The 17,410-nt window shown below is 37.1% G+C and overlaps 2 protein-coding genes across 2 annotated transcripts; both read left to right on the top strand.

The window, feature by feature from the left end:
- Window positions 1-302: 302 nt before the first annotated feature.
- Window positions 303-4,670, top strand: LOC141721162 (cellulose synthase-like protein E1). The gene is made up of 8 exons (XM_074523926.1): window positions 303-752; window positions 1,196-1,508; window positions 1,932-2,072; window positions 2,240-2,374; window positions 2,565-2,777; window positions 2,884-3,117; window positions 3,229-3,576; window positions 4,028-4,670. The coding sequence occupies exons 1-8, from the start codon at window positions 466-468 to the stop codon at window positions 4,574-4,576; spliced, it is 2,220 nt and encodes a 739-aa protein (XP_074380027.1). The 5' UTR covers window positions 303-465; the 3' UTR covers window positions 4,577-4,670.
- Window positions 4,671-12,420: 7,750 nt separating this feature from the next.
- Window positions 12,421-16,395, top strand: LOC141721161 (cellulose synthase-like protein E1). Its single transcript, XM_074523925.1, has 8 exons — window positions 12,421-12,806; window positions 13,022-13,334; window positions 13,692-13,832; window positions 13,992-14,126; window positions 14,303-14,515; window positions 14,611-14,844; window positions 14,948-15,295; window positions 15,761-16,395. Exons 1-8 carry the CDS (start codon window positions 12,514-12,516, stop codon window positions 16,307-16,309), a joined length of 2,226 nt encoding a protein of 741 aa, XP_074380026.1. The 5' UTR covers window positions 12,421-12,513; the 3' UTR covers window positions 16,310-16,395.
- Window positions 16,396-17,410: the final 1,015 nt, after the last annotated feature.

The raw sequence follows: 17,410 nt of genomic DNA, 5'->3' as shown, positions 1-17,410 counted from the left end.
AAAATCTCGGTCTTAATCATGATTACATATTTCGGAAATCGGAACTATTTTATCGATTTGTGATTTATTTAGACAGTTTTTAGAAAATTAAATACTTTATCAATAATTTATCAAAAATCAATCAAATTAAATAAATATTTTAAATTAATTATTGAATAATTTATGAGGAATTTTTAGAAATCGACCAATTTATATAATCATCTTTTAACTCCTAATTTAGCAATAAATTATTAGTCTTACCGGGTAGTCAATTCCAACATAGCTCTCTACAGAATTTGGTCAAACAAATACAACCAAAACACATCAGAAATGACCAAAGGAAAATACTCTGTCCATGTGAACTATGATATTGATAAGGTGATAAAGATGAGTGCAGCCTAAAATGTAAGTAAATGATTATTTTATAAAAAAAGAAAGAAAAGAAAAGATTGACTCAGAAGCAGAGGCAAGTGAAGCTAGAGGAGAATGAGAAATGAAGGTGGTGCTCTGTTCGAGAGCAGAGGAGTTAGCAGAAGCCTGTTGATATGCAGTAGGGCTTTTGCAGCTTCTACGTTGTTAGCTATACTTTGGGTTTGGTTGTACAGAGTTATGTACCTGTGTTTCCCTAATGATCATCGGAGTCATAATCATGCACTTGCGTGGATTGGCATGTTTGCTGCCGAGGTTTGGTTTGGTCTCTACTGGCTGCTAACTCAGGCTTTTCGTTGGAATCCGATCTATCGCCGCACTTTTAAGGACAATCTCGCCCGTAGGTCAGTCACTTGATGTCTTATTAATTTTGCAATTCTTGTTCGTCGTTGAAAGATACTCCCTCCGTTTCAAATAAAACAAGTTCACTTTGACTTTGTGCACTTATTTATTGATCACGTGAAATAATTTATGTAAATAGTGGTCAATGCACTTTAAAAATACGTGCACGGAATTAAAGTGGACATGTATTTTGAGACGGAGTGAGATACATTGAATAACCGGTACCAGGATAAAACTATAAGTTGTTTTAGGCGAACAACATTACTATTTTCAGTCCGCATTCGGTCTTCATACTCTTGCAATGCGGCATTTTATGCACAAAGAAATTGGTTAAAGTTCAAAAATATTCTTAGAAGAGATTTGTGTGCAAACATAAGCTGGTTAGGCAATTGATGATTTAGGTATGTTACTAGATTCCCGCAATAAGTTTATTAATGAAATGCAGGCAGGAGAAAGAGTTGCCTGGTGTTGACATATTTGTATGCACAGCTGATCCGACAATAGAGCCACCACTAATGGTGATCAACACTGTTTTATCAGTCATGGCTTATGATTATCCATCAGAGAAACTCTCTGTGTATCTCTCCGACGATGGAGGCTCTGAGATTACCTTCTACGCACTGACACTAGCCTCTAGCTTTGCTAAACATTGGATACCTTACTGCAAGAAATTTAAAGTCCAATCTCCTTGTCCTGCAGCTTATTTTAGCACCTCAGCCCCGCCACCAGCAGCTTCTGAAGATTGGGCCTCCATCAGGGTGCGGACACTTGTTTAATTTTGCTTATTTTATTTCAATAATGCTGTCGACTAAAAGCTTGCTTGCATAATTAGTATCCCAAATTATTATAAACAATGTCCCGTGGAACATATAGTTTTTGTAACATAATTCATTTTCCACATTCATTTCTATCACTTGGCAACACTCAATTAAACTCACAAATTTTGATGAGAAAAGATCTCTCATCCACCGTTACATTCTTTACTTTCATTTCTTTAATCACTTTCCTTAAATTTTAGTTGTTCTTGATATCTTCATTGCATTCTCATTTAATTTTCTTCTCAACCAACAAAGCATGACATATGCATAGGCCAGCTTCTTCCGGTTGCAAATTGTAAGCATTCTGTACTGAATAACATTGACATCATTTGTTGAATATTCATTTACGAGAATACATTACAGGAATTATATGAAGAAATGAAGAAACAAATTCAAAGTGTGACAGAGATTGGAGGAATTTCTGAAGAGTTAAGACTAGAGCACAATGAATTCACCCGATGGGAATCATTTTCTTCTAGGCGTGACCATGACACCATACTTCATGTAAGTAATTAGTCTCCTATCACATTTATGCACTTCACTTTCAGTTTTTCATGCCAAGAAGCCTACTACATCAATAGATGAGTAGCTAAATCATTTACCTTAACAAAGTAATCTGTTTATTTGGATGTACAATCAGTTTAAATTTATTTGTTTTATTTCTTTGCCAGATATTGATCGGAGTGAGCACTAGCAAAGTGGTAAAGGATATTGAGGGGTGTACACTTCCCAGTCTGGTATACTTGGCTAGGGAGAAGAGACCTCAGCATCCCCATAACTACAAAGCTGGGGCTATGAATTCATTGGTAACTTATAATATGTAAAATTAATTATCACAATTACTTATAGGTATCAGTACTGTTTGGCATTAACAAGTAATTTTAAGTAATTCTGTATCATGATTAGCACAAGTGAGATGCTTCATGTTAATCTAGCTTCCAGTGCAAGGGACTTGTACTGTGGGTTTTATTTATGATTAGTTGTTGGACTTTGCAGATAAGGGTGTCAGAAAAGATGAGCAACGGACCGATCATACTGAATGTAGACTGTGATATGTATTCTAACAGCTCTCAGACAATTAAGGATGCTCTTTGCTTTTTCATGGACAAAGAAAAGGGGAATGAGATTGCTTATGTGCAACTCCCACAGAATTATGAAAATGTCACTAAGAATGATGTTTATGCTAGTTACATGAGAACAATATCTGAGGTGAGTATGGACATGTATATGTTTAAGACGATTCTTCAAAAGATCTCACTAAAAACAGTTGATTGCTGTTTTTATGTTAAATGTTTCTTATTCACCAACTGATCAGGTGGATTTCCATGGTCTGGATGGTTTGGGAGGTCCTTTATACATCGGAACTGGCTGCTTTCACAGGAGAGGTACTCTTTGTGGGAGAGTTTTCAGCAAGAACCAAACCAAGAACGACTACTGGAATAAAGGGAATGATAACCGTTATTTGGACGAAACTTCCTATGAACTAGAAGAAAGACTGAAGGATCTGGCAAGTTGTACATTTGAAAAAAATACTCAATGGGGAAACGAGGTACCATACCTTGATTTATGTGTCTATATGTATGTGTGATCCTTTTACATGTGCAATGTTTAGATGCTCGGTTGAACAGTTTGGAATTCTTAGAATTATCTGAAAATGCAGATGGGTTTGAAGTATGGGTGCCCAGTGGAAGATGTGATAACCGGACTCTCAATTCAATGCAACGGATGGAAATCAGTGTATTACAATCCACAAAGAAAAGGTTTCTTAGGTGTAGCTCCAACCAGTTTGTACCCAACTCTGGTGCAGCACAAGAGATGGTCTGAGGGTGATCTACAGATCTTGTTATCAAAGTACAGTCCAGCATCATATGGTTTAGGACGGATTAATCCTGGCCTCATAATGGGATACTGTGTGTACCTACTCTGGGCTCCTAGTAGCTTGCCAACACTCTATTACTGCATCATCCCCTCCCTCCATCTCCTAAGTGGCAATAATTTGTTCCCTCAGGTACCACTTTTTTCCTTCCGAAAAAGTTAACATATCTGTCGACTGTTTCCTGTATATTTGAGATGTGAACCAGCCAGAGTTAGTATCAAACAACTCTCTTAAGACATGAGCATGAAACAACTTTAAAGGCTTAATTTGTTCAACAATCTCTGGGATTAATTGATATCAGCTAAGTATCTTAGCTATTAGTTGATCGTGATCGGATCTCAGACGCCAACTCTAATTACATTAGGCACATTCCTAAGTAGCAGACAAATTAGGAGGTCATCTTGATGACAATTTTTGTATTTCACATAGCAGAATCAGAGTGATTCTGACTTGTTTTTAGTTTTTTCATTTAGTCCATTAGTCATGGCAGTTTCTACATAAAAGCACCATTTATCCCGAGCTCTTCTATAACTGCATAAATTAATGATTGCAAGCCAAATTCAAATTTTGTAAATTCTTGCAGATATCAAGCCCGTGGTTTATTCCATTTGCATACATTATTTTCTCTGCGTATGCATACAGTTTGGCTGAGTTCCTTTGGTCGGGTGGAACTTTCCTGGGCTGGTGGAACGACCAAAGAATATGGCTGTACAAGAGAACTAGCTCCTACTTCTTCGCCCTTGTTGACACCATATTAAGCTTGGTGAAATATTCAAACACAACATTTACAATCACATCAAAAGTGGCTGATCAAGATGCTTATCGGAGATATGAGCAAGATATTATGGATTTCGAAACTCCTTCTCCCCTGATCACCATATTAGTAACTGTTGCCATGCTTAATCTTTTCTGTCTTGCTGGTCTGGTGAAGCAACTTTTGGTGGATTTTAGCAGGACTATCGAAACAATGGCTGTGCAGATCATTCTATGTTCCTTCCTCGTTCTTATAAATTTACCATTGTACGAGGCCCTTTTTCTACGGAAGGATGAAGGCAAGGCACCAAGTTCTGTAACCATAAAATCAGTTTCCTTGGCTTTGCTTGCTTGTACTTGCTTTACCATTTTGAACTAGCTTTAAATTTCTTATAATTTATCTATCTCCTGGTCATCTCTGACTGAACTGTAATAAAACTAAAAGTTTTCAACTAAACACACCATTTTCACAACTTTCAAACATTTTCTTCATCTTCATCATTAGTTTGATCGAGTTCCATCAACTTCTCTTGGTATGATATCTAAGAGCATCTCGAACATGTTACTAGTTCATTATCTAAATTTAATATAAAATATTCGATTTTACTAACTTAAAACATCAATAGTTATTCTCAACTCTAACAACATTCCCTATTTTTAATCTTTTATACAATATTTTATCATTAAAAAAGTAACATTATTACATAAAGTAAAAAAAGAGAAAGTGTTTCATTCAAATATATATTATAAAATAAAAGTTAGAAGAGGAGATAGGTTAGTTAAAGATAAGGAATTGGAAGAAGATCTTTGTGATCTCAGTGATTTAAGGAACCACACTATTGGAGTAGTTTTTTTCTCCAATATTTCCTTAAATTGTTGTCCTAAACTATAATTTGAGGCATTTTGAATAATTAGGTGCTTCAACAATATCACAGTGGTGCCTTAAAACACTAGGACATCCATGCCTCAATTTTAAGGCTCTACTAGGAATGCCTTATTTCAATTTTTTCAATAAAAAATTTACTTCCCTCCTTTTTTTACACTTATCTTCTCTCTCATCTTTTTCATTCCCTCCAAATATAATTCAAATATAATATTATTTTAATGATAAGACACAACTATATGACATTGTTGTTGGACTGCATACAAGAGAATATTGTCCTAAATTACCAGTACATCATATTTTATAATATTTTTAAGACATTTCTTAGGACACTCTTGGACTTGCTCTTATATTAGACTTTAAGACTACAAATAGCTAAGTTATTGGAACTGCTATAACACTCTTAAATCTTATTTACATTGCTTTGCCTACTCCAACTGGAGTTTACATTGAAATAATTATATCAATACAAGTTTGGATTGATTATAATGTTGGAAAATATGGGTAGTATCCCCACATTGCCGAGTCAATTTTAGTCATAGTTTGATTAGACGAATGTCGCGTGCGCGCGACAAGTGACTCTCAGAACGTGTTCTCTTCCGCGAGAGCTTTCCGAGGCACTTTGAATCACTCAAAATGACTAAGAGATAGATGAGATATGATCATCCAAAGTTAGTCCCATAGTTGTGGAAATTTGTGTAGAATAATGAAAGTCCCAAATTGAATTTGCAAAGGAGAATGCATAGCTTTATATAGTAAAACACTTATGTAGTGTTCAAATGTGTTACTTATTTATTGCTCCAACACCTACATGCGCACAGGGGGTGCAAATCTTGGGCTTTCGAGGGGCAATCTGAGGCTTGTGAAGCCTTCGAGCTTGCCCGCGTGTGCGACGTGTAGACACGAATATAGCAGAAAATTGGCCCGAATAATTACGGACTAGTTTTGCTAAATTTAATTTTCACTGGGCTTGGCCTCTTAAATTCTTAATTCGTTTCTGATTACGAATTATTATAATTGATTTGGCGAAATAATAATTCTGATTCAATTATGGATTTGATTATTAATTAACGTTTTTTATTCAATTACGCGTAAAGTAGCGCACACGTTTCCCTCGAGCCTATATATTATCATTATCAGGTTTAGGGTTAATCATTCATTCGAAAAGGCGTTGTTCGTGCAGCAACGCCGTTTTCTCGTTTTATCCTGTGAGGCTAACGACTCGCACATACGGTGATGGTCGTAATAGCTTTAAGACTGTTAACCACAATTTGCGATTAATACAAACAAAATATACGAATAACAGAAAAGACAATAAAAGGATATAACAAGAGATGTTCTAATCGCTTGCTGGTGAACCCCATCAGATCCAACGATCTGTGTGTTGGGATCAGCTGTCATGTTCATCATATTGTTCACAGTGTTATTGTCCATAGATCGTAGTATCTGATGGGGGTCAAACACCTGCTGGAACATGTGCATGTGGGACACACTGTCATTGGACAGTTTAGTGTGCCTCTTAGACAGATTTCGGCAGGATTCACTCCTCCGATTATGCCAACTGTGCCTACTGCACACGCTGAAAAACCTGAGAAGTTCAACAGAACGAACTTCAAACGTTGGCAGCAAAAGATGCACTTTTATCTGACCACGTTGCATCGGGATCGCTTTCTGAAGGAAGAGGTACCATTGCTCACTGGTGAGAGCAACACGCAGACTTTGTATGCTGTGGATGCTTGGAAGCACTCCGACTACATATGTCGGAATTATGTGCTGAATTGTTTGGTTGACTCATTGTATAACGTGTATAGCTCGAAGCCAACAGCTAAGGCCTTATGGGAGTCACTTGATCATAAGTATAAAACCGAGGACGTTGTGGCAAAGAAATGGATTGTTGGCCATTTTCTTGACTATAAGATGATGGATTCTAAGACTGTGGCCAATCAGATGCAAGAACTGCAGGTGATCATTCATGAAATTCATGCTGAAGGAATGATCATTAGTGAATCTTTTCAAGTTGCTGCTGTGATTGAAAAGCTGCCACCTGCATGGAAAATATTCAAGAACTACCTTAAGCACAAGCGAAAGTAGATGACCATGGAGGATTTGATCCTCAGACTTCATATCGAAGAAGAAAACAGAGGATCTGAGAAAAAGATGAATGTTGCTACTGAGAAGGCAAACATGGTGGAGCATGTTGAAAGCTCCAAGCCAAAGAAGGCCACTTCTGGTAAAGGGGAAAAAATGGCACCCAAGGGAGGGATTTCGAAATCAAAATTCCAAGGGAAGTGCTACAACTGTGATAAAGTGGGTCATAGATCTTCTGATTGCAAGAAGCCCAAAAAGGCCAACAAGAAAAAAGAAGCAAACATGGTCGATCACATGTCCAAGGAGATGGGTGACATAGATCTATGTGCTACGATCTCTGAAGTGAACCTGGTCGGCTCTAATCCGCGTGAGTGATGGATTGATACTGGTGCTACTAGGCATGTTTGCTCAGACAAGGCGATTTTCTCTAGCCTCAAGGCTTCCGATGCTGGTGAAAAGCTTTACATGGGGAACTCAGCGACTTCTACCATTGAAGGTGAAGGCACGGTGATTCTGAAGATGACCTCTGGGAAGAATCTGGCTTTGAAGAATGTAATGTATGTGCCTGATATACGCAAAAATTTGTGTCTGGTTCTTTGTTGAATAAGCATGGCTTTCGTATTGTAATTGAGTCAGATAAAGTTATTTTGTCTAAGAGTGGTATGTTTGTAGGCAAGGGTTATGTAACCGATGGGCTATTTAAGCTCAATGTTATGTCCATTAGGGACAATAATGAAATGAAGAATTCTTCTGCTTACTTGCTTGAGTCTCCTAATTTATGGCATGCTAGATTATGACATGTTAATTATGACACTTTACGAATGTTAAGTGTAAAAGAATACATACAAAAATTAACAATTGATACAAAACATAAGTGTCAGACTTGTGTTGAGGCAAAATTAACGAGATTATCATTATAACGTGTGGAAAGAAAAACCAAAGTGCTAGACCTAATACATAGCGATATATGTGATTTAAAATTCGCTCCAACTAGAGGAGGAAACAAGTATTTCATTACATCCATAGATAACTGTACAAATTTCTGCTATATATATTTGTTGAAAAGCAAAGACGAAACTATAGATAAATTTAAAATCTATAAGGAAGAAGTTGAGACACAACAAATGGAGAAAATCAAAATGATACGAAGTGATCGTGGAGGTGAATATGTTGAACCCTTTGGGGAATCTTGTTCACAACATGGTATAATCCATGAGGTCACTGCACCTACTCCCCTCAGTCAAATGGAGTGGCTGAGAGGAAGAATCGCACTCTCAAAGAAATGATGAATGCGATGTTGTTAAGCTCTGGACTTCCACAGTCGATGTGGGGGGAAGCCATCTTAAGTGCGAATAATATTTTAAATATTACTATGCGCAAGAATAAGGATGTAAGTCCTTATGAAATGTGGAAGAAAAAGAAATCAAGTTACCAACACCTGAAAGTGTGGGGGTGCCTGACAAAGGTACTGGTCCCTACACCTAAGAAGGTAAAGATTGGTCCAAAGACTGTGGATTGTATCTTTATCGGATATCCACCACATAGCACTGAATATCGGTTTCTCGTATATGATTCCAAGATTCCTGACATTCAAAAGAATACGGTTATGGAATCTAGGAATGCCTCATTTTTTGAGATGACATTTCCTTGCAATCCAGGAAACGAACCCCCTACAACGTCTAAACGAACTCATGAGTCTATAAAGGAGAATAATGAGAGTGAAGAAAGTAAGGACGAAAATGTGGGGGTAGTGAGAAGGAGCAAAAGACAACGTACGGAGAAATCCTATGGGTCAGATTTTATGACATATTTACTCGAGGAAGGTGACCCGAAAACCGATAAGGAAGCGGTTACCTCACCCGATGGCCCCATATGGAAAGAGGCCATTAAAAATGAAGTTGATTTAATTCTGCAGAATCATACTTGGGAATTAGTTGATTTGCCGAACAGCTGTAAGCCATTAGGCAGCAAGTGGGTTTTCAAGAAGAAATTGAAAACTGATGGTACTTTCGACAAGTACAAGGCAAGACTTGTAATTAAAGGATACAAGCAACAGAAAGGTCTTGACTACTTTGACACATATTCTCCAGTAACAAGAATAACGTCTATAAGGATGATGTTTGTTATCGCTGCAATGCGAAATTTAGTAGTACATCAAATGGATAGGAAAACAACTTTCCTAAATGAAGATATAGATGAGGAAATCTATATGGAACAACCTGAAGGATTCGTTGTCCCGGGTCAAGAGAGGAAAGTCTGTAGATTAGCAAAGTCACTGTATGGCCTGAAACAAGCGCCTATGAAATGGCATGAGAAATTTGATGAGGTCGTGCTGGCCAATGGCTTCAAGATCAATGAATGTGATATTTGTGCCTATTACAAAGATAATGAAAGCAGTTATGTCAAGGACGATGACAATGGTTATGTCATGATGACATTGTATGTAAACGATCTACTTATTGTCGGAAGCAATGACAAAGTGATCAAATCTATAAAGGACATGTTAAAGGCAAGATTTGACATGAAAGACATGGGACTAGCAAATGTGATTCTAGAAATCCAAATTTCTAGAACATCAGAAGGACTCGCACTGAGTCAACCTCATTATGTTGACAAGATCCTTGAGAAGTTTCTTAAGGATGACCTTGAGAAAGCCAGGACACCTGTGGATATGACTTTACATCTATCCAAGAACAAAGGTGTAGCGGTTTCCCAGTTGGAATACTCGAGGATAATCGGAAGTCTGGTGTACCTAATGAGTTGTACAAGACTAGACATTGCATACTCAATCAGCAAGTTGAGTAGGTTTACGAGTAATCCGGGAACTGATCACTGGAAAGCGATCATAAGGGTACTGAGGTACTTGAGAGGAACTCGAGACTATGGACTACACTATGGAAGATTTACAGCAGTATTAGAGGGATATACTGACGCGAACTGGATATCCAGTAAGAAGGCTCTAAAGTCTATGAGTGGCTATGTGTTTACACTAGCTGGCGCGGCAATCTCATGGAAATCTTCAAAGCAAACTGTGATAACTCATTCCACGATGGAAGCTGAGTTCGTGGCACTAGATAAATGCGCCGAAGAGGCTGAATATCTACGCCAATTTTTATAGGATATTCCAAGATGGCCAAAGCCTGTGACTGCAATAGGGATACACTGTGACAGTCAATCCGCTATTGGTAGAGCACAGAGCACGATGTATAATGGAAAGTCTCGTCATATACGACGACGACATAGTTCCATTAGACAATTGATCTCAACCGAAATTATCACTATTGACTATATACCGTCAGATGATAATATCACGGATCCGCTAACCAAAGGGTTATCAAGAGAAGTAGTTGAGAAATCATCGAGAGGGATGGGCCTTAAGCCTGTTGCTTAATGGCATCATGGTGGACACCCAACCAATGCTGACTGGAGATCCCAAGAACTTGGTTCAATGGGCCAACTAAATCATGATGACCAAATCACTGTGGAGGAAACCCCTGGCCTGTTCCTATGATGAGGAAACAGTGAGACCCGTATGGTAAGAGGTTAAGCTTTTGAGCTTTTAATAATCTTTTGGGGAATACATGGAGTTCAGGAGTGAACGAATGAAATTCAGTTGAGTAAATGTGGGTTACTTTATAAGATAAAGATCACCTATGTGGGAGAGAAGTGGGGCCGCTTCAAAGGAGAATTGCGAGGCACAATTCCTTAGAAACTCCTGCAGAACCAGGACAATGTTCCATGGCTAAAATGGACATACTCATGAAAACTGAACGAGTCAGAAATGATATAGTGATAAGTATATCATCGTTTACATAAACGGTCGAACAATTCAAGGACAAGCATGTCTACAGTCTACTAGTGAAGTCGGTATGCTTATTCAACCGAAGGTTTAAGGAGCATTCTCTACCTATCGTATGCTATATCTGATCGAAGAAACTATCACCAAGTCAAACTCCGTGTCTGTCTATCTGGTGTGTGCTACTGAAATGTCAATCTCATCCATGTGGGGGATTGTTGGAAAATGTGGGTAGTAGCCCCACATTGCCGAGTCAATTTGAGCCATAACTTAAGTGAACGAATGTCGCGTGCGTGCAACAAGTGACACTTGGAACGTGTTCTCTTCCGCGAGAGCTTTTCGAGGCACTTTGAATCACTCTAAATAACTAAGAGATGGATGAGATATGAACATCCAAAATTAATCCCTTAGTTATGGAAATTTATGTAGAATAATGAAAGTCCCACATTAAATTTGCAAAGGAGAATGCATAGCTTTATATAGTAAAACACTTATGTAGTGTTCAAATGTGTTACTTATGTATTGCTCCAACACCTACGTGCGCGCAGGGGGTGCAAATCTTGGGTTTTCGAGGGGCAATCCGAGACTTGCGAAGCCTTCGAACTTACCCGCGTGTGCGACGTGCGGACACGAATGTAGCTAGAAAATTGGCCCGAATAATTACGGACTAGTTTTGCTAAATTTAATTTCCACTTGGCTTGGGCTCTTAAATTCTTAATTCGTTTTTTATTACGAATTATTATAATTGATTTGGCGAAATAATAATTCTGATTCAATTACGGATTTGATTATTAATTAACGTGTTTTATTCATTACGCGTAAAGTAGCGCACACGTTTCCCTCGAACCTATATATTATCATTATAGGTTTAGGGTTAATCATTCATTCGAAACATATCTCACAGCCGCCTCCTACACAAAAACCCTTTTTTCTTCCGGTGATAATTTCTTACCCGTTATTGTTCGTCGAAGGCGCTGTTCGTGCAGCAACCTCGTTTTCTCGTTTTGTCCTGGGAGGCTAACGACTCGCGGTGAGGGCCGTAATAGCTTTAAGGAGACATAATATGCTGGACTCGAGAACTTCTCTTATTATATCCTTTTATTGTCTTTTCTAGTTATCCGTATATTTTGTTTGTATTAATCGCAGATTGTAGTTAACATATAATTATATTTAATTTCAAAAATATAAGTTCGCCACTTATATTTAATTATGATATGATTGTTTTTGCAAAAATCAAATCTATTTTAATTTGAAATCCAAAATAAACAAGAAATGAAGTGCTCAAATTTTGAATAATTTCACTAAAGATCTCGATTTCTTTTTAATAATTTGGTGAGGCAAGTAGAGATTCGAAACTTATAAAATGAAAGAAATATAATTCAAAATAAGAAAAAGACAAAAATTAGATCATAACTAGCCAAAGCAATGTAGTCCTTCCAAATGTGCATAACGATAAGGTCAGAATCTAAGAAGTAAAACAAATATCAAGACGAGGGCGACCCAACCAATAAGTGGATTCTCACACTAGCCAAAAAAAGAAGTGGAGATTATGAAAAACGAAGGTGATGTACTGTTCAAAACTAGGGGAATTAGCAGGAGCATGTTGATATGCAGCAGGGCTTTTGCAGCATCCACGTTGTTGGCTATACTTTGGGTTTGGTTGTATAGAGTTATGTACTTGTTCTTCCCTACACAAAATTATCATCGGAGTCATAATCATGCATTTGCGTGGATTGGCATGTTTGCTGCTGAGGTTTGGTTTGGTCTCTACTGGCTGCTAACTCAGGCTGCACGCTGGAATCCTATTTATCGTCACACTTTTAAGGACAATCTCTCCAACCGGTCAGTGACTTATTGTCTTGATTAAGTTTCCAAATCATATTTGTGGTTAAAATGTTTAATTATATCGAATGCAAGTATGCAACACGGGGTTAAAACTATGATGACCAATAAGTTGTGTCAGCTAGTCTTTGGTGGCCAACATTAATATTAAGAATTCTTACCCGGTTTTAGGTAAGTTACTAGATCCCCTTGATAAATATGTTAACGCAATGCAGGCACGAGAAACATTTGCCTGGAATCGACATATTTGTGTGCACAGCTAATCCAATAATAGAGCCACCAATAATGGTTATCAACACTGTTTTATCGGTCATGGCTTATGATTACCCATCACAGAAAGTCTCAATCTATCTCTCTGATGATGGAGGCTCCGACATTACCTTCTATGCACTCATACTAGCCTCTCACTTTGCTAAACATTGGATACCTTACTGCAAGAAATTTAAAGTCCAATCAACTTGTCCTGCAGCTTATTTCAGCACCTCTGCACGACCACCAGAAGGTTCCGAAGATTGGGCTTCCATCAGGGTGCGAACACTTTATTAATTTGATTCAGTAGTGCTGCCAGATACTTGTTATTTTCTTGCATGATTGATATAACTAAGCTAAGTATAAAACGTTCTAGTATTAGTATTACCTCCATTGCCCCATATAACATATAATTTTTGTAACAATTTTCAAATTGCACATTTTTCTTTCTGGTACTTGATCTCAGTCAATTGAACTTGCAAATTCTGTTCACTCTATAATATTCTTTACTGCAATATCTTCCTTCACTTTCTTCTCTATTTAGCTGTTCTTTACGTTCCTTCTCGACCAACTGAGCATAACATAAATAACATTGACATCATTTTCTGAATATTCATCTATGAGAACTCTTCACAGGAATTATATGAAGAAATGAAGAACCGGATTCAAAGTGTGACAGACCTTGGAGGAGTTCCTGAAGAGTTACGACTAGAGCACAATGAATTTACTCAATGGAATTTATTTTCGTCTACCCGTAACCATGCCACCATACTTTGTGTACGTAATTAGTCTTGTGTCACTTTTATACACTCTTTTTTAACATTTTGTGCCAAGCACCCAGTACTACTTCTATGCATAACTAATTCATCAAATACCTATACATAACTGTTTTGATTGTTTGGATTAATAATTTGTTACATATTTAATCTTCTCCAGATATTAATCGGAGTGGGCACTAACAGAGAGGTAAATGATATCGACGGGTGTACACTGCCCAATCTGATATACTTGGCCAGGGAGAAGAGACCACAGCACCCCCATAACTATAAGGCTGGGGCCATAAATTCATTGGTAACTTATCTAAAAACATATATAATCAATTATCTCAATTGCATGTAAGTACATAAACTGTTTGGCATCAGTAAGTCCATAATCTAGCAGCCATTAGTACTTTGATAGCACACGCGATTCACCTCATGAGGTATTTTTCCTGGAATAATGTTTTTGATTAGTTTTTGGGTTTGCAGATAAGGGTGTCAGAAAAGATGAGCAATGGTTCTATCATACTAACTGTGGACTGTGATATGTATTCTAACAGCACTCAATCATTACGGGATGCTCTTTGCTTTTTTATGGATGAAGAGAATGGGAATGAGTTTGCTTATGTGCAGTTCCCGCAGAATTTTGAAAATGTTACTATGAATGATGTTTATGCTAGTTACATGAGAAGCGGTATGGAGGTTAGTATAAATGTTTACATGTAGTGTACTCCTAAAAAAGATCTTACATTAATAACATTTTTCTTTCTATCGATATTTGCTATGAATTTAATCAGGTGGAATTCAATGGTTTGGATGGTTTGGGAGGTCCTTTATACATTGGAACTGGCTGCTTTCACAGAAGAGATACTCTTTGTGGCAGAGTTTTCAGCAAAAACCAAAGCAAGACCGAAAACTGGAGTAAAGGTAATGATCACGAATATTTTGAAGAAACTACTTATGATCTGGAAGAAAGACTGAAGGATCTAGCAAGTTGTACATTTGAAAAGGATACTGAATGGGGAAACGAGGTAGCATAACCTGACTCATGTGTTTGTGTATATTTGTGATCCTCTTATGCCATGTCTAGATGCCAAGATTAACCGGGGGACTTAAAACCGAATACTTTTGCAGTTGGGTTTGAAATATGGATGTGCAGTGGAAGATGTGATAACCGGACTGTCAATAAAATGCAATGGATGGAAATCAGTATATTACAATCCAGAAAGAATAGGGTTCTTAGGTGTAGCTCCCACCAGTCTGTATTCAACTCTGGTGCAGCACAAGAGATGGTCTGAGGGTGATCTACAGATCTTGCTATCAAAGTACAACCCAGCATCATATGGTTTAGGACGGATTAATCCTGGCCTCATAATGGGATACTGTGTGTACCTACTCTGGGCTCCTAGTAGCGTGCCAACACTCTATTACTGCATCATACCTTCCCTCCATCTCCTCAGTGGCAATTCTTTGTTTCCTCAGGTACGATAAATTTTTACCTCACAAAAAATCAATATAGTTAGCATCTCTGCCTAGTTTTATCTGTAATTTCCAGATGTCCATCCAGAGTGATATCAAGCGACTCCCTTAGCCACTAGTACCGAACAAGCTTAAAGGCATTCATGTAATTTGTAAAACTATCTCTTGGATTAATTGATTTATCAAATAAGTATCTTAGCCGTCAGTTGACCGTGATGAAATCTCATATGCTAAATCATAATACATAGGTACATTCATAACTACCAGATCACTCAGGAGGTCATCTTCATGACAATACTCATTGCACATTGTAGATCAAGTAATTCTGACATGTTCTTACTTTTTTACATTTGGTCAATGAGACTGGCACTTGTTAACTAAAAGCACCATTTATAACAAGTTTTTCCATGACTGCAATTGCATACTTAATGAGCGCAAGCTGAGTTTCATATTTGTAAACTCTAACAGATATCAAGCCCGTGGTTCATTCCATTCGCATACATTATTTTCTCTGCCACCACATATAGTTTGGCTGAGTTTCTCTGGTCGGATGGAACTTTCCTAGGCTGGTGGAATGACCAAAGAATGTGGCTGTACAAGAGAACTAGCTCCTACTTTTTTGCCCTTGTTGATACCATATGTAGTTTGGTTAAATATTCCAACACGACATTTACGATCACATCAAAAGTGGCTGATCAAGATGCTTATCGGAGATATCAACAAGATATTATGGATTTTGAAACTCCTTCTCCCCTGATCACCATACTAGTAACAGTTGCTATGCTTAATCTGTTTTGTCTTGCTGGTTTGGTGAAGCAACTCTTGGTAGATTTTAGCAGGACTATCGAAACAATGGCTGTACAGATCATTCTATGTTTCTTCCTGGTTCTGATAAATTTACCAGTATATGAGGCACTTTTTCTACGGAAGGATAAAGGGAAGTTACCAAGTTCTGTAAGTGTAAAATCAGTTTCCTTGGCTTTGCTTGCTTGTACTTGCTTTACGTTCTTGAATTAGTTTTTGTGCTTTGGTACATCTCTGGTGATTTGTAATCAAACCAATGTTTAGTGAATTCGACCTGTGGTTGATGGCTTATTATTTTATTTCATGATACGCAGGAGTTAGCTGCTCTCGCCTGACACACCGCGCTAGATCAGAATATATGTTACAAATATTCGTATATCAAATTATAAGTGTTTGACTACAACATTTTTTATATATTTTTTATTCATGTTTGACACATATTTTAAACCTATTATAAAAATATAATTTTAGAATTTATTAGAAATTTCTTTTTCTGTTTAAAAATTTAAATATTATTTTCTTATTTTTAAAAAATATATATATAAATTATTTAAGAAATCATGTTTTACAAGAAAATTAAAATGCATGTTAAATGTTGATCCCGGTCGAAGGGAGTATTTCTTTAAACATTCTCGCGTCCATGGTTAGGGGTTGTAAGTTGTCACCCTGTTGGCCCCATTGAATTACATTAAAGAATATATATGTGTACTCGATCATATTTTTGTTATTTATGTATACTAAAAGCTAAAAGCTACGACTGAAATAACATACCACATTTATCTTAAAATATATTTTTCTACACACATCTCAAGATGCATTGACCTCATAGTAAATATTATCATTTTTAAACTTTTCTTTTTGTAAATAAAAATAAGGTATATATTTTTATTCAGAAAAAAAAATTAAAAATTATTATTTTAACTATGCAGGCGAAACATTTCGAAATGAGTGCTGAAAAGTCAAACGACAATCAAAAGGAAACAGAGAGAGTATCTATATAGGCTAATGGTTAAATAAAAATCAATCTTGAATAAAAACTAAAACCACTTATAAGTCACGAAACAGTCACTCCTTCCCTCGTTGTCCACCATCACATAATCCTACTTCTCTTCCCGATCATCTGGTCTTTATCTTCGATCAAAGCCAACCTCTCACCTTCTTCCCGACCTATTTTTCTGGCGATCGTCAATCGGAACACTTCGTCCATCATATATCTCTTGCTTCATAAATTAATTATACTCATGGTTGTAGTAAATCATCAGTATCTTCAACGACCAACAAAATTGACGATTTTTATCAATGTAGAAAATTAAA

This window comes from Apium graveolens, chromosome 4, assembly GCF_009905375.1.
Source record: "Apium graveolens cultivar Ventura chromosome 4, ASM990537v1, whole genome shotgun sequence".
Classification (NCBI taxonomy): domain Eukaryota; kingdom Viridiplantae; phylum Streptophyta; class Magnoliopsida; order Apiales; family Apiaceae; genus Apium; species Apium graveolens.
The sequence above is the reverse complement of the archived record's forward strand: the minus strand, read 5'-3'. Positions and strand labels throughout refer to the sequence as shown.

What these genes read in the sequence shown, in the direction of transcription:
- LOC141721162 (XM_074523926.1), top strand. Translation starts at nt 466, where the DNA reads ATGAGAAATGAAGGTGGTGCTCTGTTCGAGAGCAGAGGAGTTAGCAGA. An exon ending in ACCATGACACCATACTTCAT is followed by an intron (nt 2,073 to 2,239) that starts GTAAGTAATTAG and finishes TTTCTTTGCCAG; the next exon opens with ATATTGATCGGAGTGAGCAC. An exon ending in CTGGGGCTATGAATTCATTG is followed by an intron (nt 2,375 to 2,564) that starts GTAACTTATAAT and finishes TGGACTTTGCAG; the next exon opens with ATAAGGGTGTCAGAAAAGAT.
- LOC141721161 (XM_074523925.1), top strand. Translation starts at nt 12,514, where the DNA reads ATGAAAAACGAAGGTGATGTACTGTTCAAAACTAGGGGAATTAGCAGG. An exon ending in AAGATTGGGCTTCCATCAGG is followed by an intron (nt 13,335 to 13,691) that starts GTGCGAACACTT and finishes AACTCTTCACAG; the next exon opens with GAATTATATGAAGAAATGAA. An exon ending in GCAATTCTTTGTTTCCTCAG is followed by an intron (nt 15,296 to 15,760) that starts GTACGATAAATT and finishes AAACTCTAACAG; the next exon opens with ATATCAAGCCCGTGGTTCAT.